Here is a 23,959-nt window from a genome sequence, read left to right as displayed (position 1 = left end):
TTGCCACAAAACCCCTGGCATGGTTCAAGGGCTCAAATTGAGAAACAAGTGCGGTTCTGTCAGTGAGAACCACCTCAGAGATGTGACTATTCACCAGCCTCCTCTCTTTCTGACACTCTAGCTACCCTGGATCACTTGTCACCTGGACTGGCTTGCTCCCAACAGTTCTGAAGGACTGGATCTTTCACGTGAGCTGCACCACCCCTCCATGTCACTGCCAGCTGCCCTTCCATTTCCTCTCCGTCCAGCTAGAGTCTCTCCCCATCAGAATGTGAGCTCCTTGAGAGCAGGTACTAGTTCAATACTCCATGTGTATTTTCAGCACCTTACTCCCCTCCAGCTACCTGGATCTCCCACCCAGATCTGGGTGACTCCGCACTGCCCATCCCACCCAAAACGTTCTCCCTGGTCCCTCAGCTTTCTTCATGACTCTCCTTCTCTAGGAGCCCCTTCCCAGCTCCTGTATCTGCGCCCCCCAAATCCCCCACCAATGCCATCTCCCCTGGGAAGTTACCTTCTCCCTACTCCGTGATCCCCATTAGATGGTGAGCTTACCAATGGCAGGGACTGTTTTTGCCTTTTTTGGTTTCCCCAGCCCTTAGCACTTAGTGGCCCACAGACAGGCACTTAACAAATGATTGCTGGCTGATTACTAAGTTCATAATAAAGTCTTGTTCATTCTTCCATTTAAGGAAGAGGGAAAGGAAAGGAATAAGCATTTATATAGCACCTACTGTGTGCCAGGATCTGTGCTAAGTGCATTACAAATATCATCTCATCTGATCCTCCCTGACGTTATTATTCACATTTTACAGGTATGAAAACTGAAGCTGACAGAGGTTAAGTGACTTGTCTAGGGTCACAGAGCTAGTCAGTGTGTGTAGCTGGATATGAATTCAGGTTTTCCTGACTCCGGGCCCAACTTTCTACTCCCCGCAGCATCAGGACTCAAGTCTTTGCAAGGTAATGGTACAATAGCTTCTAAAAGCAACTGCCTACCCTCACTGACAGGAGGGAAAGCAGAATGTCCAAAAATGCGTGTGTACACATTTGTATATATGTTTATATAAATGTAAAACACATATGTATATATGTGCACATATGTGTATGTATATGTATATATGTGTGTACACATATACACGTATATTTAAAGCCATTTGGAACAAAGTATCTTCACTTCATTGTTATGTTTTCACCTACAAACTGAGTGTTTTTCTAACTAACACTCATAAAGCTGCAAAAGAGACCAGAGGTGAAAGTTTCTGTCCACCTTCCACACTGTCCTGAGACATGCAGAAAACAAGACCCAAAAATTGCTCCTCTTGCCCTCACAGATACTATCTGGTACAGAAATGCCATGGTCATGAGGTGACCCAGGAAGGTCACTGGGGGTGGGGGGGAGTCATATGATTTACATACAGCAAAAGTCAATAATCCTAACTCATCTTATCAGATGGGGACCGATACCCCCAAGTACTTCTCAGGGCAGAGGCAACCAGACCCTCAAGGAGGCAATTTCGCCTAAAGGAAAGACCAGCATTATTGGATTCAAAAGATCTGGAGGTTCAAGACCCCGCTCTGCCATTCACTAGTTGGCAAATCACTTCACTACAGAGTCTCCATTTCTTCATTTGTGAAATCCATGCACTACCTATATGCCTCATGGTGTTGTGAGGAGAGTACTTGGTAAATCTTAAAAGTGCTATAGAAATATAAATTATTATACTGCCCTTTTGTAAAACTCTTTCAAAGTTACAGACCTCAAAGAATAGTAAATGGGCAAGCCAGCTCAATCAGGGAACCTGCCTGCTTACAGAGCTCTACCATAGTACAGTACTATCCTCACACATAGTAGGAGGAGTCTCATTTTCTTGGTCAAATGAATAAAACCAAAAGAATAAGTTATTAACCTTTCTCAAATTTAAAAGATATCAAAGGAAATGGTTTCTTACCATTCACAGTTAATCGAGCTTTATGAGAATAATTAGAACCAAAGTGATTAGTAACAATGCACTGATATTTTCCTTCATCTGTGAAATTCACATTGAAAAGATGTAAAACAGTAGTATATTCCCAAGCTTCTCCATCTTGCTGTCGATATCGAGCAAAATTCTCAATGTCTGCATCATACAAGATTTCACTGTCTTTTCTCCATGCAGTTGACATTGGTGAGTCACTGCTGCTCACTGCAGTGCATGTAAGGGTCACGTTGACTCCTTTTAAAGCAATCGTGGTCTCTGGGTGTGTCCTTATCTGGGGCTTGGGAAAATCATCTGTGGAAAAAAGCAACAGGAGCTAAGTTAATGGATCTGTTCTTTCAAACAATCAATAAATTTAACTAGAAACCAAATGCAAAGGGCAGTTAAGTGCACCTTCCAATTGTCGCAATTTGTTTGAATCTTCAAACCTTAATCCATCTTCCTAGATGGCATTTCCATTACCTTCCTAGTCACCAGCAGCTACTGGACAGAGGGGTAAACAACTCTAGCCCAACATCCTAAGGTAGTCTTACCATTTACTACACAAATTTAAGCAATCTTTAACCATCCTGTGCTAATTTCCTCATATATAAAATGGGGAGTAAACTCTTATCCTATTTCACAAAGAATAGCTATCACTAAAAAACAAAGTTATTTGAAGACATTATATGGGGCAGAGCTGTCTTACAAACACCATGAATATCTTTAATTTAAGAGTGCCTATAGATAGCCCAGGGTGGGGAGGCGGAGGGTGCTGGGGGGAAGATGACAAGAAAAAGGAACTACTGGTAATTTGCAAAACAATCTGCCTGGAAGTTCCTATCATCTGAGTATACAAAGTTATTGTACTTCCAAAACCATTTTGCTTTAAAGGAAAATTCTCTAAATATGAAAAGGTATAATACAATACTTTAGTCAAAATCCCAAGTAAATGACAGATCCCAGATGGATAAAATAACAGGTTTCTAGAGAATCACAGTCACTGTCTCTTTGGACTCTGGACATTGCATGAAATGTACAAACCGCAGACAAAGTCTTTGGGATCCACGTTGAGGATGCTCTGCCCAGCTAGCCATTCAGGGTGAGCACAACTCACATTCACTGCCTGTTCTAAGTGACTGTCCACTAGCCACTGCAGCAGCCACCTCAGCTGGCAATCACAGAGCAAACTGCTGGTGTTCAACATCCTACAAAGGACACAGAGAGAGAGAGAGAGAGAGAGAGAGAGAGAGAGAGAGAGGGAGAGAGGGAGAGAGAAAGAGAGAGAGAGAATGAGGCCCTGGTCCTTTCACTCTTCTCACTCCAAGTTTTTGCAGTGCCAGATGCCTGCTTCACACAACATCTCCTTAAGCAGGGAGTATGTTGTCATCCCTAATGAGGGGAGATTACTTTCAAATTCTTTTCACAGGACCAAAGTACCTGGGGTCTCATTTCCAAAAAGAACAAAGAGAATGTCACTAGAGGTGTGCCTGTGGTCTGCAAAAAACCTGTTAAGCACATCTGAAAAATAAGGGTTTGTTTAAACAACCATTAGTGATCATGTTTCTACCAAGGTCCAGAAATGGTTTCCTTCACCTTTTTCAGGAGACCAAGGTGAATTTTTGAGGGTGTAATATTGCCTAAACAAGACTATATTCCTGTGCTTTCTTGCACGTGTTGTTTTTCCAAAAAGATAAGCTCAAGTAAAAAGACAAGGTTCTTCTATTATTTTTGTTATCTCACTCCAAGGGTCTCAGCACACTACTCTTTCTCAGCAAAAAACATCTGAGCACCTACCAAGTCAGGCAGAATCAGGCATTTGGGGGGATACATTTAGATGGACCTTTTGTTCTTTGAAAAATCTATGCTAGGGTTCAAGTCTCCATTCTGAAACATTCTAGGTTCTCTCTCAACCATCTTGACACCAGAAGTCCTCTTAAATGAGGAAAACCAGTTTTAAAAAATGGAGAAAACTAGTTTTTAATGAAGTGTGGATAAAAATAGCTAATGATGGCTTTTGTGGCATCATTGAGTAAAAAGGCATGATCATAAAACCCTTAAACTTATTTGCACAAAGACTGAGTAAAAGAAAAACACCTTCTATTTCTTCTACTGCAACTACAACAGTTTTTAAATAACACACCAGTTTGAAATGCCCAGAAACACTCCTGGAAGCAGCCATCATCAGTGGAAAGCAGTACATCATCAAATGAGATCCTATCTGGAAAGTGCTTAGCACTCTGCATGGCACACAACAGATGCTTAAGAGATGTGTGTTCCCTTCCTCCACCCTTCACACCCAAACCACAGCCTACATACCCATCAGAACCAAAGGCCAGGGGCAAAGATTAGTGGTGGGATGAAAGAAAATGGAGGACAACAAAGACCAAGGAAAAAGACAAGGTCGGAGGCAGCAGCACCAGAAAAACCCACACCTGGACATTTCCATGGGTTGACAGAGTTTAAAAAATTAACTCAATAGGATATCCAGTTTTTACTCTAATTTCTAAACACATTTTGGGTCAGGCTCACAGTCAAGACAATAAACATCGGTGACTGATGACAGGAAAGACAGAAGGTTCTACTACTTACAGTTCTTTCAGATGTGTCTGAGCAAAAGCATTTTCTTGAATAGACATTATAGCATTATTGTTTAAGTCTCTGCAACCAAAAGAAACAAAACACTTTTTACCTCTCCCCATCTGTACAACTGCATTCGAAACACTTTAAGAAGTCACAAAAACCTTTGCTAACAGCAAAGGTTATTTATTCAGCGGACCCTAATGTATGCAAACTACTTACAGATGCTCAAGGGCTTCAAGACCGATGAATGCCTTCTTTGTGACCGACTTAATATGGTTTCCTTGTAAGATTCTGAAACACAAACAAACCTTCCTAATAAAATTCTCCGTGCCCTCCCTCCCAAATCCACTAAATTAACCTATAAACAAGACCAGAATGAGCTTAAAAAAACAAAACAAAAACAAAACAAAAAACCCCTCCATTTTCAAGAGTTATAAATCTTAAGTACAAAACCAAAAATAACATGAAGGCTCTGAACATCACTCTGACCATGGTCATGGAAAATGGAGTTGTACTCCTTGTTCTAAGTTTTTCCCTCTTTGGTACCAGATCCAAGTCTCAGAGGGGATCCCAGATTCTGAGCTGGAGGGATTTTAGGGATTGTCTAGTCCAACTCCTTCATCTTGAAGGTGAAGAAACTGAAGCCTAGCAGGTTAAGTGAGTTTCCAAAGCCACACAGGAAGAAGCAAGCGGCCAAGCTGAGAAAGGGACCTGGGAGCCCTGGCTTCTGGGCACTTCCCACCTTGGCGGGCTGCTGGAAGGTCCAGCCTACTTCAGTTTCTTTGTCTTACTTTTAGGATTTGCTTAACATATGTGTGTTTAATCAAATCTACATGCTTTATCTCACAGAATCTCACATTTAGGTGTGAAAATAGATTCAAGATTCCCAATTATTGCTAGATAGAACTGACAGAAACTTTATGGTATTTAACAGTTCTGTTCTATTACTACAACTCCTGTTTCTCAGCACCTTTTTTTTTTTTTTTACCTGAGCACAAACAGCTTCACTAGACAGGTGTCCACAACTTTAAAAGATAATGGTTTTTCAAAAGTTGGGACACAAAACAGAAAGCAAATCCCAGGAGAAATTTAAATTCTTCTGGGTGGATAAGGGAAAAGGGCATCAGCTCCAAAAGTCTTAACGGATACACAGTTGTAAAACATATTCTTGCATCAGCACACACAAGACCATGAATACATACAATTTTGTGAGCTTGGTGAGTCCTACAAATGCTTCGCTTGCATCTTCTATGGCCCAGGAGATCTCATTGTTCCGTAAATCTCTGCAAGAATGAAACCACCTTTTTCATTTGGGGAAAGGTCAGAGACCACAACATTAGTTAACATGGTGGCTCAGTGGTTAGCTTCCTCATATGGCCATGCCAAATAGCCACTCTAGTTGGATATTTTACCTAAAAATCACAGAGTATTTCCAATGAATACTATGCTTTGAATTCTTTACTTAGGAAATTCTGTGATCATCTGAAAGATAGGCATGTGAGAGAGATTTGCTATTTGTCACAAGCTAAGATTCCAGAGGCCAGCCTGGATAAGTAAATGAAGCAATATGCTAAGAATGTTAATCTTCCTGGCTAACAGTTCCTAATTGTGTTAGCATATTAAAAGATTATAGGAAGGGGACTGTACAGGGCTGTCAGGCAGGCAGCAGGAGGCTTTTCCAAGGCAGGGAATATAGCTCACAAATCTGGTTACTGGCTAATGGGATTTCTTTGTGACCTATGCCTATCCCCAGGGTCCTCAGCTTAGAAAGGCTGACTAAGAGTAATACCAATCCAGCATTTCACAGCTACAGAGCAATTAGACTTTTCCCCTGGGAAGCAAGGCCAGTACATCCCCGTGAATAACAATGCCTACAGTGTTTTCTTTAAAATGAAAATTATGGGTCTTTTAAAATCCACTAGTCCATCCTCAAAGGAAATGTAGTTACACGAGTGTGCTAGATGAAAAATGCAGCAAGAGAATGTGTTATTAGTATTTGGTATCTATCTCTTCAAGCCTCCTTATGCCAAAACACCAAAAGTTTCTACTTTTACAAGCTAGTTTACAGCTATGTTGGATTAGTTAACTTTCCTAAAAACCAAGGATTAGACTATTAAAACCATCAATGGCCCACCTTACTCAAAATCTTGCTATTAAACTGCAAAGGTTTCTTTCCTTCTGCCTTCTATGACTCAGTTTATTTAAGACTGCTCATCTCCTGCCCTTTTTCCCCCAAAAAAGAAAGGTCACAGGACCAATCCAATCCCAGAGCCAGGATCTCCAAACTCTGGCTCCAATTCTGTCTTCAATTTCTCTTATAGTCTTAAGACAGCTAAAAGCAGTCTTAAGCAGAGGATCACCTCAGCATCCCCTTCCACGTAGTTTCACTCTTGTTCCTTGGTAAAGTATAGAGTTCTGAGAGTCAAAACTAGCTGAGATTATCTGTGTCTTACCAGCTCTCCCAAAATGGCTGTACCAGGTAAATCCAACCTACACTGCTCTATTTACTCTGACAAGAAGCTAGAAAGCTCTTGAAAATCAGCCAAATCCAAATTTGGAGAAAAACCACCTCATCTATTTTAAAACTCAGACTAAAGCCTTGTATAAGAAGATCTACATTGCCATTCTCATGCATGGTTAAGCACCAGTGTTTGCAACCTGCTCAATCAGCATGCCCCCTTGTCTTAAAGTATTTGTTGATTCAGAATTTGATGACCAGACAGTCTCCAACTTAGGGCCCTTTAAGACCATATAAATTCTGCTAATTAATCATTTTGTTCACTCTCATTTTGCCATACATTTTTTGAGATTACTTTTTACTTCATTAAAATGCAGTAAGGTTAATAGAACATGACAATTTATAAAAATCTCCTATAATTTTGCCTTAATTGGCATCTTCTTAATGAACCAACAATCAGGATGATTCCTTTCAAATGACTTTCTAAATGGCAGACAGAAGTTCAGATGTATTCCTGATTATCATTAAAGACTGTAAGTTCCTTCTAGATAAGAAAGGTATGCCTTACTATACTACCCCAACAGTACTTGGCATAAGGGGAGGCACACAATGGATAGTCAACAAATACTTGTTGACTAATTCATCTAAAAGACAGCTGAAAGATTTGTTACGGTTTTAGCCTAGGGCAAAAGAGCAACAAATTACAACGATGACAAAATTATTAAATTCCAGCTAAGTACACTTTAGTTATTCGTATTGAAACAAAAGCCAATGTTGCTGAACCAGTATACTTACAATGTCTGAAGATTTGAAAGGTCTTTAAAAACCCCATCAGCAATGTGAGTGACCCTGTTGTCCCCTAAATTCAACTTCTCCAATAAGCTCAGACCCACAAAAGCAGATTCATCCAGGCGAGTTAACTGATTATAGGACAAGTCACTGTAAATAAGATTTTGGCAACAGTAAGGAATTCATTATACCTGAGTTCAACTTTACAGTTCACATCCTTCCTTACAAGATACATGTATTCTAGAACTTTCAAACTCCTAGTATATAGATTAGGAACTTCTAGCCTTCATTACTGACTATAGCAATTATTCATTTCAACCTGACCTAAACTGCAAAGTCATCACTGAAATTGAGTTTAACACTTACAGTTCAGATAGTTGCTGGCAGAACTCCCAGGCATCAGGGCTGATTCGGTCAATAGCATTCTGGCTGACATAGAGTTGCTGTAATGTCCTCAAGCCGTAGAGCCAGCCCTTGTTCACTTCTATTAGGTTATTGTGCTCCAGTTCTCTGCAGAATTAGAGAAACAGAGCAGAAAATGGGTTATAAAACAAGATACTCAATGAGAAGAATATTCTTAAATCTTCACAAAGTCTTAGTCCTGGAAGGTATCTAGCCCAGATCTCTTCTTCACTCAATCCTACACTATTTAGGAATGAATTGATAGGAAGACCTATCAATGAACCCAACAGTATGTTTAAAGCTAAATAAAGTAGCAAGACTGCTTTGGAAAATCAGATTTTCAAAACCTAAGAGCTTAAGAAAATGTGACCAAACAGTGTCAAATACACCTAATCCTGATGAGCTCCGATAGTTCCACTCACCTAATAGAATAAAGCAATTTAGTTAGCTTTAGATATGATACTCATGGGTAGAGCAGCCAAATCCACTGACTTAACATTTTACAAATCATGTCAACTTTGTACATCAATTGCCTCAGGGATTAGAGCAGGGAACTCCTTAGTAAAAACTCTATGTAATTAAAGACCCTCCTCCAGCCTTCTGAGCCTTAGAAGTCCTAATCAGAAGCCCTTGTTGACACTCCCCTGCTGTGGTTCCTGGTACTTACAATTCTTCCATGTTAACCAAGCCAAAGAAAGCTCCATCCATAAGTCTGCTAATTCCATTCCGCTGCATTTTCAAAGATTTTAAGGAATCAAGCCCTTGGAATGTAAGACTTTCCACAGTTTTAATCCTGTTTCTTTTAAGTTCTCTTTAAGAGAAATGTGAACAAAAGTTAATACACAGTTGAGAATCATCCATCTACTTAAAAAAAAAAGATAGTTGCATAGAAGAAAAAGACCTCTCTAATTAGCTACTTACAAAAACTGAAGATGAGGCAGCTTAAAGATCTTGGGTGGAATCATGCTAATTCTGTTTCTATTTAACTTGACCACTACTAAAGAACTGGACAAATTATCAAAGCAGCCAGCTTCCAAGGTGGCTATCCTGTTATTACTCAGATTCCTAAAATAAGTAAAACAAAAATATATATTGAACAAGAATTCTACCATAAGTAACTCTCCATAGACAGTACTGTTATTTCAGTTCTTAAGAGATTTACACTGAAAAGCCAGCAATTTGGCAAGTTTTACTTACTTGTTTTCTATACAATTACTTTAGTAAAATAAACCAAAGTTAAGCCTCAGAAATCACCTTATTTTTTTTTTCTGACCAGGAAATATTATAACCTTACTATCTTATCAAAAATGAATATTTTGATTCAGGTTGTCATGTAAACACACAGTTTAAAAATCATCTAAATGGAACTTTTTTTTTTTTTACTTACAGATATTTCAGTTGCATTCTAGGAAAGGAGGATGCCTTGATTTCTGAGATGATGTTTGAGCTGAGATCCAGAGTCTCCAGGGAAAGGTAAAACTGGAGCTGTTCTACACTCACTTCTGGAATTACATTGTGCACTCTGAAGACCAAAAAGGAGAACTCTAGAAGTTATCTGTGACCTGTCCTTTAAGTATTACCCATACCAACGGAGGCAAAAGAATTATGAACAATATAGTATCTTAAATCTTTTAAAAGATTTAAGAAAAAAACTGAAAAAATCCTCAAATATTTACTTACAATGAAAGGAGAGTGATGTTAGAAGTTGGTTCTCCAAAATATGGAATTTCTGTTAACTCGTTATAATTCATTTTCCTGGGGAGAAAGAAAGGAAAGATTTGATTCTTCAAGGATTTGTTTTTCCTTCTCTAGTTCTCAACTAAAAAGTGTGCAGACTCTAGGACACACAATGTGATTAATACATTTTTACTGATTGGACTGACAGAAAACACAGACTGGACAACACAGAAAAGCCCGTGGCTCAAAATAAATTGGACTAGGACTAAAAATTATGACTGCTTTTTAAGACTGGAAATCTATTATCATTGTGACACTGGTAAGTACAGAAAAGACTAGGAAAAATTGTGCAAAATCATGTTTTCCTAACTTTTCTACAGAGCTAATTAATTGCATTTATGATATCTATTCTGGGAAATAATATAAGTGATTAATACATGTGCATACACACATGTATGTACATGTGTGTATGTATACACACACACACACAAATGTATGTGTGTGAATGTATATGCATTATCAAATAAGCTACCTTATGTAATTCTGAGTTTCCTATGACTAGAACAACTCAAAGAAAGCCTAGATCAGCGCTTCTTAAACTTAAACCACTTGGGGTCTCGACCCACAGTTTAAGAAGCTGTGAAAGGGTTTTGAGTGGAAAAAGAAGCCCTGGCCTATTTGACTATTTGCTGAGGATGTGATAGAAGGGATTCAGGACTGCACTGAATGGCCCCCTAAGTTTCTGAAACAGTCTATATTTTTATGGGAAAAAGACCTTTGAACATCCAAAATCCTTTGCAACAACATGCTTGTACTTTTTTGGTATGAGTCTGTTTCCTCTCACTGTATTTAAAATTAAAATAAAGCTTGGTTATGGAGATTAGAAGCAGAAAATAAGATCAAGAGAAGCTCAGAGAAGTAGGTAACTGAGAATATCAAGAAGTATTAAGTAACAATATAATAGTGAGAAAACACTGAGAACCCAAATCTAAATTATCTACAAGTCTCCCCAAAGTACAGAATTCTGGGGCCATTTTTGGGTCTGGGCAAATAGGTCCCACACAAAAGTACAAACAAAAACACCTAACCAAAAAAAATTATTTTCAATACAGGGAAAAATAAAACATATCTAGGTAAACTGAGGTTCTTGAAGATAAGCACGATATCCTCTGCACATAGGAGGCAACAAATAAATGCTTACTGAAATGAATGAAGCTTAAAGCTGGGGATTAGGGGGAGAATATGATTTCAACTTATCTTGAAAATACCAAACATGAAGGCCTCATTCCCCCAACACCCCCAGATAAATGGGGTATTACTGTAAATAAACCTACTTTTCTATATTATTCATTTATTTTAGATGCCAAGTATTTGGCAGAACATACAAAATGTTTACCTAATATGGGGGAGCCTTCTGTTTCTCTGGTAAGTCTGAAGAAAGAAAATACCATATATAACTCTACAAAGAACTTTTCACTTGTGACTGTAAGAAAGTACAGAGCAGACTACGACTTTAAAGCAACAATACAATGGCATAACGCCCAGAGACTTTACGATATAACAAATCCAAACAAACTGCTCTGATGCTTAATCACAGCTTTAACATTTTAATTCCTTCCTACCCTCATCCCATATTCTCTACCATGTCAGGATTGGCAATCCCAAAACTATCAATGTTTATTAGGTCACAAAAATACAATTAAGAACAACTTACACGTCCTGTAACACCTTTGAATCCAAGCTGATGCTCCAGTTAGATAACCGATTATGACTCAAATCCCTAAAAAACAAAAAGTTACTCAGTTTTCATCTGAGTCCTTGAAGAGGAGTAGGAGCAAATGGTAGCTGAGTGTACAATAAAAAACTAAAGGGAAAATTCTATATTCACATTATATCATCAGGTGTTTATGAGATGAGAAAAAAAACCACTCATATATGAAAACTCCTCTAGAGTACAACACTGAAGATAGTAGTCCATATAACAAAGCTACCAAAGTTGAAATTGAATCCACCTTCCATAGAAATGGTTTTTCTAAATAACACTAGCTCTAAGAATGGGAAATCCATTTCATAAGATCACAGAATTTAAAGCTAGCAAAGGACTTCTGAAATGGAGGCTAATCTTCTCACTTTACACAGCTAGGGATAGAACCTAGATTCAAAACCAGGTCTTTTGTCTCCAAATCCAATGTTTGTTTTTTTCCACTATAGCACACTGTCTTGTTAGTCCAAATTACATCACTAATGGAGAAGAAATGGATGAAATAAAAAATAAATTCTACAGTTCACTTTTAGCTTAAATACAATCTAGTTTTGACTGAATTTGCAATGAGAGCTAAACATTTAAATAAGTTTTAAGATACTCCCCGCCTGCTTGTTATTTTCTGGCACCTTTACAAGGCTGAGGTGGAATCTGGCCCACACAAGCTGTCTGCAAAAGTGCTTTACTATATGCTACAATATGGTTGGCAATAGGAACATGCTGTTGAAGCATTACAGATCACTGCAAGAGGAGAAGGAAGAGCTTATCTCACCGTGCTACCAAACGGTGTTGACAGATGCACACAGGTTTGAACAATGTCTTTATTACAGCCAAACGATCAATTTCAGCCAGTCTTGTCTGTCAGTGAAACCAAGCACTTTCCCTCACAAATGTGAATTACACCGTAATATATCACTAAGGACATGCCAAAGATCCTCACCCTTTTTTTCTGTAAAGGTTCTAACACCTTTGCTCTAAGCTGAAGTCTGGCAAGACTTATCAGCTCTAGGGTATTAATGGGTGGAGAAGAGGGTGGGGAAGATGGAGGTGATGAAATATGCCCAACAGAAAAATCTCACTCAGATATTTTTGCCCCCAAGCTGAGAGAAGAATAACAAGAAAAGTCACACAATTGTGAAAAGACTTTAGTGTTTTTATTCTAATTTTATTAGGAGTTTTCAACAAGGATAGAAATGAAACTACTGCTCTCCTCCAGATTAGTTCTTTCATGCTCTGCTCCTTCCTAGTAGAACAGACCAGGCAAGCAGATAGCTCATACCTACAGTGTTCCACCTCTAAAGGTCCTTCCTTACCTACTAAAATCTCTCATCCTTTCCCCACTAAAGCTTGCAGACTGGACTGTTTTTTTTTTTTATTTGAATTATATTCACATGATCCTCCTTCCTAGTTCTTGCTAAGTCTCTGTTTTTCTACACATCTTCTCTGCATTTTGCTTCTTTTTAAAATTTTTGTTGTAAAGATTTTTTATTCTCTTTTTTATCAGGTAATATTGGTGCATTTTTCTTCATATTTGGGTTTTTTATTAATTTATTTTTAGTTTTCAACATTCATTTTATAAGATTTTGAGTTCTAAATTTTCTCCCTTCCCTCCCCAAGATGACATGCAACCTGATATAGGCTGTACATGTACAATCATATTAAACATATTTCCACTATGCTGTGAAAGAAAGAATCAGAACAAAAGAAAAACCATGGGAAAGAAAAAACAAAACAAAAAAAATAGTATGCTTCAATCTGTATTGTGACTCCATAATTCTTTCTCTGGATGGGGACAGCATTCGGAACTGTCTTAGATCACTGCATTGCTCAGAAGAGCTAAGTCTAACAAAGTCAATCGCTGCCCAATGCTGCTAATACTGTGTACAGTCTTCTCCTGGTTCTGCTCACTTCACTCAGCATCAGTTCATGTTAAATCTTTCCAGATTTTTCTGAAATCCACCTGATCACCATTTCTTATGGAACAATAATATTCCATTACGTTCATATACCACAACTTGTTCAGCCATTCCCCAGTTGATGATCATCCCCTCAATTTCTAATTCTTTGCCACCACAGAGAGCTGCTATAAATATTTTTGTACATGTGGGTCCTTTTCCCTTTTTTATGATTCCTTTGGGATACAGACCTAGTACTGGTACTACTGGATCAAAGGGCATTGCACAGTTTTATAGCCTTTTGGACAGTTCTAAACTGCTCTTCAGAATGGTTGGATCAGTTCACAACTCCACCAACAATGCACTAGTGTTCCAATTTCCCCACATCTTCTTCAATATTTATCATTTTCCTGTTTTGTCATGTTAGTCAATCTAATAAGGTATGATGTGGTACCCCAGAGTTGTTTCAATTTGCATTTCTTTAAACAATAGTGATTTAGAGCATTTTTTTCATATGACCATAGATAGCTTCAGTTTCTTTATCTGAAAACTACCTGTTTATATCCTTTGACTATTTATCAATCGGGCAGCTCCCTGCATTTTCTACATAAGGTGACAATAAATCTGGCCCCATGCTTCTTTCATGGATCTCACAGGATTGAATTTAGAGCCAGAGACCTTTCCAGGCCATCTCTAACAATCCCATCACTCTGCAGAAGGCAAGGTCAATGAGGTAAAATTATCTGTGCAAGGTCCCACAACTAAAAAATGGCAGAATCAAGATTTAAACTCAAGTCCTCTGACTCCTGATCCAGCAGTCTTCATGCTACCAGTGATTTTCCTTTATTTATCCCATTCCATTTAAAAGAGTTTCTTAAAATTCTTTTCAACTACTCATTCGATTTTATCAAGTACAAGAAATACCAACACTTTCCATCACAGCCAAAGCAATACAAACAAAAGATTTTTTAGTAGAAACACTGTGTTTAACTTAGTCCCCGTAAAAACTGGTATATGTCACTGCTGGGGAGGGGAGAAGGAGGGAAGGGCATAACCACTTTTTTATACCTTTTAAATCTAAAGCTGGGGTTTAATCTTTTTGGTGTCATGGACTCCTTTAGCTAGTTTGTTGAGGCCTACTGATCTCTTCTCAGAATGTTTTTAAATGCACAAAATACTTGGGAAAACCAAATATAGGAAACCAAATATAGTAAAATAGAACTGTGAAAATATACATACATCTATTTTAAAGTTCACCAACACTAGGTAAAGAACACCTTGTATAAAGGAGAAAGGCGGGGGAATGGAAGTGAAAACTTATACTCTGAAGCTAAACTGTAGCCTCATCAACCTTGAAGACAACATGACTGCTTTACAAAAAACGTTTTGGGGTCCCATCCAACTCCCACCTTACACTAAAATCAGTTCCATAGTGAATACCGTAACAAGGTACCAGGAGAAGACTTAGGGCCCCTCATTTATAAAAACAACACATGCCACAAAGCAGGGAACATAACGTGTCTGTAATTAACATGCTCTGGAACAACCATTCTTCCTGTAGCAGGATACAGGCAATCAGTAATCTGCTAATATCTAAATCCTCCCTTCTAGCTAAACTAGCATTATGTGGACTACCATATACTAACTAGCAGAATTCATATCACATATGTAGCTGTAGACATAAAGAAAATTATACATTTGTTCCAGTAATACTTTGAGAACTTTGAAGTTTCAGATTTCTTCAACTTGCCTATGCCTTTTGATTGAAAGTTTTAACAGCCAGACAATTTGTTCACTGTTCTCAGGATTTCTCTTTTCTATAGCAATTACATACACTGGCACATCTGATGCTAAAGTCAAAAAATGAAGAAAAATCCCCAATAAATCACACATTTTTAAAAGATGCTATTAAAATCTAAAGAGGCTCAAATTTATTGGAATTGAAAGAAAAATTTCTGGAAAAGCAACTCAGGTTAGTCTGCTGTGGTTTAGCAGTCAAAACTACTAAACTGCCAAACTGAAGTTGTAATCTTCCCTAGGTCTTCACTAATACTAATATTTCAACTCATGTCTAGCACTTATTTTAAAAAACTAAAGTTCTAAACCTACCTGAAAACAGAATTATTTTGTCTCTTTATAGGTTTTTACTCTTAATAGGGCGCTACAATACATTCAAGTACTTAATGAAATGACCTAGTGTTGTTGAACTAAATCTAAAAAAGCTCAATGTTACAAGTTACTATTATAACTTAATAGCTCATCTTTTCAGCTCCTAACACCACTATTATCTGAATATTTATGGATAAGACAATTGAAAAGCAGAGGTCTTAAGAGCCAGCCTTATCAGTGTTGTGAACTAAGCTTCCCCTCATGCTAATCTACAGGGATAGAGCTGTAATAAATGATGAATTATTAAAGTTCTTGATATCCTGTGGAGCCAGAGGTGCCATTAATGTAGTCATTTAGTGCCATCAGAGTGTAAATAATTTATAGGATCTGCAGAGCAATCACAACAGGTTAGAAAAGGAGGACTCTACTCCACAAGGTAATTACAAAGTCCTTAGGCAAGGGGGGAGGAGGGTTCTTCCACATAGTCACAGAAAAGAAAATTTCTCAGTCATCTTAATCATTTTCTGCTTTCAGTATTATGCAGCCGTAATGGACTGATCTAGAGATGTTAGGGACAATAATCTTTATGAAAACAGATATCCACCTTTGCAAAAACTAACAGGGCTAATAGTACTTGGAAAGAAAACTTATCACAATTCATTTTCCTTTTTTTCAAAGTTGTGTGTATATTCAGTAATGCTTAATTTATCCAGTATCATCAGACATTGAGACTTTCTGCCTAAATGAACTGACAAAATAATTGTTACCTACTTGATAACATAAGAGAAGGACTCACTTCTTACAGTAAAGCCTCAATTAACTGGAACAGGTCTCTCCCCCAAATCATCTAATCCACTTCTAAGAATCAAAGCTTAAAAAAAAAGCTTTTAACCTTACCAGACCTCATGTTTAAATGATCTTTAAGATCTTGTTCAGATTCAAATAACAGAATCATGAAAAAATGATCATCTTAAATATACTAAGAGCTTCTCTGATTTCTTGGGGTAAATTGGCCATAATTCAACTTTTTCTCCAAGACCCTAAGGTATTCATTATGCAAATTATCAAGCTGTGCTATATTATAGTAATGTCGGCAGGGAACATTAGGGTATGTGTAGCCCTATACTGCTGTACTTTTAAAAGTTTCTTAATTTGTTTTTTATAAGTTTTTCAGTCTCTGCTCTCAATGTCAGACTGTCAAAGCAGTTTCCTGCTACTCTCTGTGAGGAACTCTAGCAGTCCTACAATTTGTTGATTCAAATTCACAGCTTGAGAAACCAAATAATTAAGATATGTGTATAGGATATGATTAAATAACAGTGGAAAAAATATTTGCACCAAATATTACCAATAAAAGTATGACAATCAAGATACACAGGGAAGTGACACTACTAACTAACATGAAGGCCATTCCCCAAAAGATTTACTTAGATGAGTAGCCAAAGGATATGACATTTTCAGAACTGTAATTTATACGTGACCGTATTTTTAAAATGGCACAAATCACTACCACTAAGAAACATGCAAATTAAAATAAGTCTTTGAGGTTTCACCTTACACCATGATAATTGAGGGAAATGACAAAAAAAAAGGAAAAATCAATGGAAGTACTGTGGGAATTTAGGAACATTAATTCATTGCTGATGAAATGGTCCAACCATTCTCAATGTCAATTTGAAATTATGCAAGAACTAAAGGAACTAAATTCTCCACACCCTTTGACCCAGCAAACCCATTATCGTACTTAAGCCCTAAGGAAGTCAATAGTAGAAGAATATGGGCTCAATATTTACCAAAATATCCCCAGCAGCAAGTACACTTTATGGTTGCAAAAAAGTAGAATTAAAGTGACTGTCCAATGACTGAGGAAGAACTAAAAGAAAATAACTGTCACATGAACTTGATGGAATTTCTGTACAATAAGAAGTGACAAATATGAAGAATTCAGAGAAATATGGATAGATTTATTTGACTAATGCAGAACAAAACAAGCAGAACCAAAAAACCAAGATTCACAATGACTACAAAGAATGAAAAGATCACAATTGGTGAATCTGAAAGCTGAGTAATGGGAAAACAAATGAAGGTCATTCCAGGAAACATTATGAAACATGCCCTTTCCTTTTCATAGCAGGGAGCTAGGTAACTACAAGGACAGAGCATGGCGCACAGTGAGATCTATGGCCACTATGTGGATATTTTTGCTTAAAGGTTTAATCTGAGAGTGAAGGGAGGGTTTTTCCTCCTTTCCAGGAATGACCATGATATAATAAAAATAAAAGGCATCAATAAAGCTTATGTTTATGTTTTATTTATTTTTAATGTTTCTATTACTAGTTTTTGTTTTACCTTCATTTCTGTACAACTTCTGCCCCACTCCCACTCCCCTAACCAGCAAGCCACCCCTTGCAAAAATAAAAAAAAAATTAAAATTAAAAGCATTTTTCAATCAAAACATCAACAGTGTTTAACAGCAAATGCAATATTCCACAGCCTTAGTCTCCCTTCCCTTACTCCCTACTCCCTCTGCAATGGAGAGGGGTGCATTTTCCCATCTCCTCTTGAACACAATTGTGTGTTCATGCTAATCATGGTAATGGCCAAACGCTGGGTTTCTTTTTGGTGGTGGCTGTTCTTCCATTTACACTGCTGTCATCACTGTACATCTTGTTTGTCTGGGTCTGCTGACTTCACTGGGGTTCAGCTCACAAGCCTTCCCTGTTTCTCCAAATTCTTTCTATTCATTATTTCTTATAGTGCAGTACCTACAACCAAAGGGCATCTATTCTGTTTCAAGTTGCTCTACTATATTAAAAAAAGTGCTGCTACATATATGGTACCAAAATAGTTGTATTCTGATCTTTGACTTCCTCAGTGCATAGGCTGCCTAGCTAGCTAGCCATGGGATCTCTGGATCAAAAGGTATGGGCATACAGTTCCCTTTTCTTGGACATAATTCTGCATTGTTTCTCAGGCTGGTTGAATCCATGTACAACTCTACCAACGGTGTCTACTGGTGCCCTCATCTTATCACAACCTTTACAACACTGATCTTTCTCACCTTATCTTCTCTGCCACACTGCTAGATATGAAATAAAATATCAGAATTGTTTTGATTTGCATTTCTATTACTTTCAGTGATTTTAAGTAGTATAGTAGCAATCATAAAGTAGTTTTAGTTTGGTGGGGTTTTTTGCTTGTTTTACTTCTTACCACGTTACAGGTTGTTTAGGTTGCAGGTTAAGTAATGCTACTGTAATAGAAGGAATTATTCTCTTCTAAACTACATTTACTTTTTTGTCTACTTTGATTTTCTGCAGTACATTCTGTGATAATGTTGATCTACCACTGAAAAAAATGTTTTCATGTAATTGAAAGAACCCATGAATAAATGAGATCTTTAAGTGTCTTATTTTTAAATCTTTATTAGTTAAGAGTAAAATTATTAAAGGAAATTAGGTGAGCAAATATTCACTGAATTGCTGCTGATTTAATTGAACTTCTGCCACACTCTCAAACAGACTCTTTTAGGGAAAATATGCTCATTTAAAAACAAAACCCCCCACAACAATCTATCTTCTCAACTATCAAAGTTTCCTCTATCTGCCACCCTACTCTCAGCAGACATGCTTGTCTTTACACTCCATCAGCTGCTGTGACCCCTCTCTCTTTTGCTTCTCTTACCTGTGCTGTTCCTTCTCAAATAACTTTTGCTGAACCATCATCTTTGTCTCCTCTATTGCCAAAGAGTGGGTGTTTCTCTGAGGCATAGACCTGGGCCCTGTCTTTTTCTTTTTTCTACACAGACCCACTATCAAAGATCAGATTCTATGAGACATACATCACTTGCAAACTTATATATTCAGTCCAAATTATCTCCAGCTGTTTGCTGCCAAGAAAAAAGAGACAATTTCTTATTTTCCACAAAATTCTGTGGAATCTGAATTAGAAGAATGAAAATAACTATCTTATTTAGGAGTGACATGGAGAAAGTGTGCTTTGTCTTCTTCTTAGGAGTTAGGTCTCGCTGCAAAAATTTCTTTGTGAATCATTATGCCACATATACAACACTACTAAAAACTAAGAGCAAATGTGACACTGAATGAATAATGAAAATGACAGAGTTCAGAAGTAAGTGGATATAATAAAAGCGCAGATATCTCAATTTCAACAATCTTGCTGTTTTATAAACCAAGTTAGACACTACTTCAATTTCAGGATATTTTATCTGTCCTTTAGCAGCATAATGTAGAAAAAGCACTATCATGGGAATCAAAAGATCTGAGTTTGAAACCTGGGCCTCTCACTCACTAAGTCTGTAACCTAAAGTAAGTCTTTTAACCCCTCTTAAGGTTAAGTTGTAAAATTATGGGCAGTGGACAAGAGGTATTTTCAGGTTTTTTCCAGTTTGAAATCAACTATCCTTATCCTGTCACCTTTTAAGCTGACCATAAAGAACAATTTTACAATCTCTATTTGGTCCTAAGTGATCAACATTCCTTTTTATCTTTCAAATAAAAACAAAGTGATAGTTTTGCAACTGTGGAACAAGTAGTTGATAATCATAAATCTAAAGAAAGAGAAGGCTTTTAACATTTTTTTAATCACCATTACAAAATATTTATTAGGCACCTAGCTTTGTACCTGGTGATAAGTAATTACTTAGGTACTTACCATAAAGGTTTTTGGGAGTGGCTAGATTTTAAAACTAGGCACCTGCTATTTCTCACTATGATTGGCAGAGATTTAATCATAGAAAAGCATCTGATAAATCTGTTACTAGTGTAATCTGTCATTCCTTATGACTACATAGTATTACCTGGCAAAATCTAATACCATATTCCTCCAACAAGAACAATTATGCTCAGAACTGGCTACTTTTCTCACAGCAACCTGCTAGGATTTTTATTTAAACAAAGAAGCAAGTTATCTTACCAAAGGCAAAATGGGAATGTTAAAAAGAGCTTCCTTATGGAAATCCCTGTTCAAATATAACCTAAACTAGGACAAAGAAAATGACTCATACATTAGTTCATTTGGGCATTCTCTGCCATCTTCTCTGGGAGGAAGACCACTAAGTACAAAAAAAAAAGGTAAACAGGGTAAAGAATGGAAGGGCAAGAGAACATGGAGCACAGTCACACAGTAATACCAATAAACCCTTTATGAACTAAATATTCATTAGAATGCCAACACTGCTTTAACTTTAAAGGGTGGGGTTAAGGCTGTATAATATTAGAGTTTATACTTTTAGAGTTTACAAAGAACTTGTAGAAGGGGTCCTGAGAAGGGGTCCACATATTTTCCCTGTTGAACAGATGAGGAAACTGAAACTGAGGCTCTGAATTAATGAATCAAGAATTTCAAATTGCAAGTAGTATATCTCTCCCAGACAAATTCCCACAAGGAGAAAGGAAAGGCTTCTTCACGATGAGAGGACTTAGCCTAACTTCTGTTCAGTGGGGATGGAAATTCTTAATCCAAAGGTAGTAAACTCCTAGGTGTGCAAGTTCATCACTTCATCTACATTGCATATTACCTTTCCACGCAGTCTATACTCTACCTTTCCCATCAGAAAAACCGTCCTTCAAACTTTCCTTTTCCTCTCATATTACTCCTCTGCCTGGAACCTTATCTACCAGCTGCCTTTAGGAAGCCTTTGCACATCCCTTCGGTTATAAATGACCTTTTTTATATCAGTAACCTCACCCAGTACTCCACACGCCCTGATCCAATGCACTGAATAATTACTGCATTATGGCTAGGTGGCACAGTGACTAGAGTGCTGGACCTGGAGTTAAGGTCTGCGTTCAAATCTTACCTCAGATATTTACTCATTGTGACACTCTACCTTTCTCCACTTCAGTTTTCTCATCTGTAAACTGGAGATAATAAGAGCACCTACTTCATAGGGCTGTCATGGGGAACAAATGAAATAATTGTAAAGTGCTTTGCAAACTTTATTATGGAACTCTTTAAGAGCTCCATAAATGTGTGTGAGACAGAAAGAAAGAGAGAAAGGGAGAGGGATACAGTGAAAGAGAGAGAAGAGAGAAAGAGAGAGGCACAAAAAAAATAAGAGACAAAGAGATAAAGAAGAGTGAGAGATAAGAGACAGAGAAAAGAGACAGAAAGACAAAAAGACAGAGAGAAGAGAAATAGACACATAGAGAAAAAGGAAAAGAGAGATACAGAGAGAAGAAATATAGAGAGAGGAGACAAAGGGGAAGGAGACAGAGAGAGAGAAAACAGAGATAGAGAAAAGAGAGGGAGGAGAGAAAGAGGAAGGGGGAGAGGGTGGAATTCCCTTAAAAGTCTATCAGCACAACCTTGAGTGCAGGTATTTCATCTTATCTAGACTTTTTATCTCCTTGAGCATCTTCTAACCCAAAATAGGTGCTTAATAAATGTAAGAAAGTTGAAATTAGTAGGAAAAGAGATTCTTAGGTGAGTCTAAGATGTCTGGTGACTCTGACATCAGAACTGCTGATTAGTGTTACAAATCATTAGCTGACAGTGGACAGAAGGGGACAGCTGCCCTTCTAGGTTTCTCTTTTTTGTTTCTTTACTGGTCTTATTTCTCCTTCCTGACTCCTCACCTCACTGCTACATGCAGCCAAGTTCAGCTTGCAAAGAACAAGAGCTAAGGGTCAACATCCTCCTTAGCAGCACACCACACGCATGAAGATACTTCAGACTGGCGAGCACATCAGGCTGGGATAAGAGCAAAAAGTGTTTCCTTTATTTAGGCATTTTTTAAGTGACTACTACGTGCTAGGCACTATGCCAAATGCTTTACCAATATTTTTTCATTTGATTCTCAAAACATCCCTGGGAGGTAGGTACTATTATTATTCTCATTTCACAGCTGAGGAAATGGAGACCAACACAGTGTACAGGGTCACACAGCTAGGAAATAGTGTCTGAAGTTAGATTTGAACTCACATCTTCCTCACTTGAGAGCCAAAGCTCTATCTACCATCCTGTCTCCTGGATGCCTTATTTGAATAGCACCAAGCTAAGCTCTGGAGATCTGAGGGGCCATCCCCAAGTTTTTGCCCAGTTCATTTGTTTACTCTAATGTCTCAAATAATCCAGTAGTATGGAGTATAGTATACTTGAATGGTTTTGAAAAAAGTCAAGAACAAACTGGGAAAGCATACAAAAAAAACACCAAAAGTAAACAACCTCTACAACCTAACCATGGGATTTGCAGCACTACTTTTGTTGCCTACTGGAGTCTGAGATCCTTACTGGATTTTAAGGAATAAGTTGTGATCAAGTCCATTCACAACATCAATTTCATCACAAGGGCATGACGATCTATAAATAGAGCAAAAGGACTGAGCCCTCATGCCATAGGGAAGACACAAGGTCTCTGGGGTCTGAAGTAGAAGAAAAATTAATAAAGTCATCATATGATGTTTGTAATTTGGGATGTGACAATTCAGCATTTGAAAGATATCCTGTCGGTATTATTTTTAAAATGTTTGCTCTACAGTGTCACCAGATAGCAAATGGGTCTTGGTCACTTAGGCAAACACTACCATATTTAAATTTTATTGAGTATACGTAGTTAAAATGGAGATTACAGTACTTGTTTCCTATCTAAATTTTTTTTAAAGCACAAATATTTATTAAAAACAATTAAGCATAAATTTACTATGACACCTTAGGCATGCCATTTATTCTCTGTAGTAATCAATTTCCTAATCTATAAAATGATAAAGGCATTGGGATGGAATGACAGTCAATGAGAGGATCTCTTCCCAATACAGGCCCTTCTCTCACCTACCTGGTTGAAGCCCTCATTACCTCACCTGGACTACTGTAATTGTTCTCTTTTCTCCTAGTCTCTCCCTTCTTCAAACCATCCATCTGCCAAAATAATTTTCCTAAGGCACAAATCTTACTATGTCATTTCCATGACCCAAAAGTCTTCAATGGCTTCCCACTGCCTATAAGATATAATGAGATCTTTTCAACCTGGCATCGCATCCTAGACATCTCTCTTCCCCCCACCAAAAAAATTCTGGTTTTACTTCACAAAATGCAATTCCTGTCAACCCAGATTACCATTCCTTGAAACTGACGCTCCATCTTCCTCCTCTTGGCATTCACACAAACTCTTCCCCAAGCCTGTAAACCACTCCCTTTTTATCTCTGCCCCTGAGAAAGCTAGTCTTCTTTCAAGGCTCAGATCACACACTATTTCTTCTGGGAGACTTTCCCTGATCACCTCCAGGGCCCAGCAGAACATCTCGCCCATTTTGGGAGAAGGGATGGCTATCTGTGAGCAACAGGAAGAGACCTGGACTGAGTCAGA

The 23,959-nt window shown here is 37.8% G+C and overlaps 1 protein-coding gene across 2 annotated transcripts in view; it reads right to left on the bottom strand.

Moving 5' to 3' along the window:
• The window catches only part of LRIG2 (leucine rich repeats and immunoglobulin like domains 2), a 36,982-nt gene that overhangs the window by 7,729 nt on the left and 5,294 nt on the right, over window positions 1-23,959 (bottom strand). Inside the window, exons 2-13 of one of the 2 annotated variants that reach the window (XM_072644382.1) lie at window positions 11,582-11,647; window positions 9,871-9,945; window positions 9,578-9,712; window positions 9,112-9,255; window positions 8,858-9,001; window positions 8,155-8,298; window positions 7,795-7,938; window positions 5,744-5,824; window positions 4,761-4,832; window positions 4,551-4,619; window positions 3,003-3,166; window positions 1,953-2,273 (exon numbers count right to left, since the gene is read on the bottom strand). In XM_072644382.1, the coding sequence (XP_072500483.1) occupies window positions 1,953-2,273; window positions 3,003-3,166; window positions 4,551-4,619; window positions 4,761-4,832; window positions 5,744-5,824; window positions 7,795-7,938; window positions 8,155-8,298; window positions 8,858-9,001; window positions 9,112-9,255; window positions 9,578-9,712; window positions 9,871-9,945; window positions 11,582-11,647 (1,559 nt within the window). The remainder of the gene's footprint in view (window positions 1-1,952; window positions 2,274-3,002; window positions 3,167-4,550; window positions 4,620-4,760; window positions 4,833-5,743; window positions 5,825-7,794; window positions 7,939-8,154; window positions 8,299-8,857; window positions 9,002-9,111; window positions 9,256-9,577; window positions 9,713-9,870; window positions 9,946-11,581; window positions 11,648-23,959) is intronic. The other variant, XM_072644383.1, reaches the window with a different exon arrangement.

The sequence above is a fragment of the Notamacropus eugenii genome, chromosome 2 (assembly GCF_028372415.1).
Source record: "Notamacropus eugenii isolate mMacEug1 chromosome 2, mMacEug1.pri_v2, whole genome shotgun sequence".
In the NCBI taxonomy this organism is placed as follows: domain Eukaryota; kingdom Metazoa; phylum Chordata; class Mammalia; order Diprotodontia; family Macropodidae; genus Notamacropus; species Notamacropus eugenii.
Note: the sequence above shows the minus strand (reverse complement) of the source record. Positions and strands in the feature narration are given on the sequence as shown.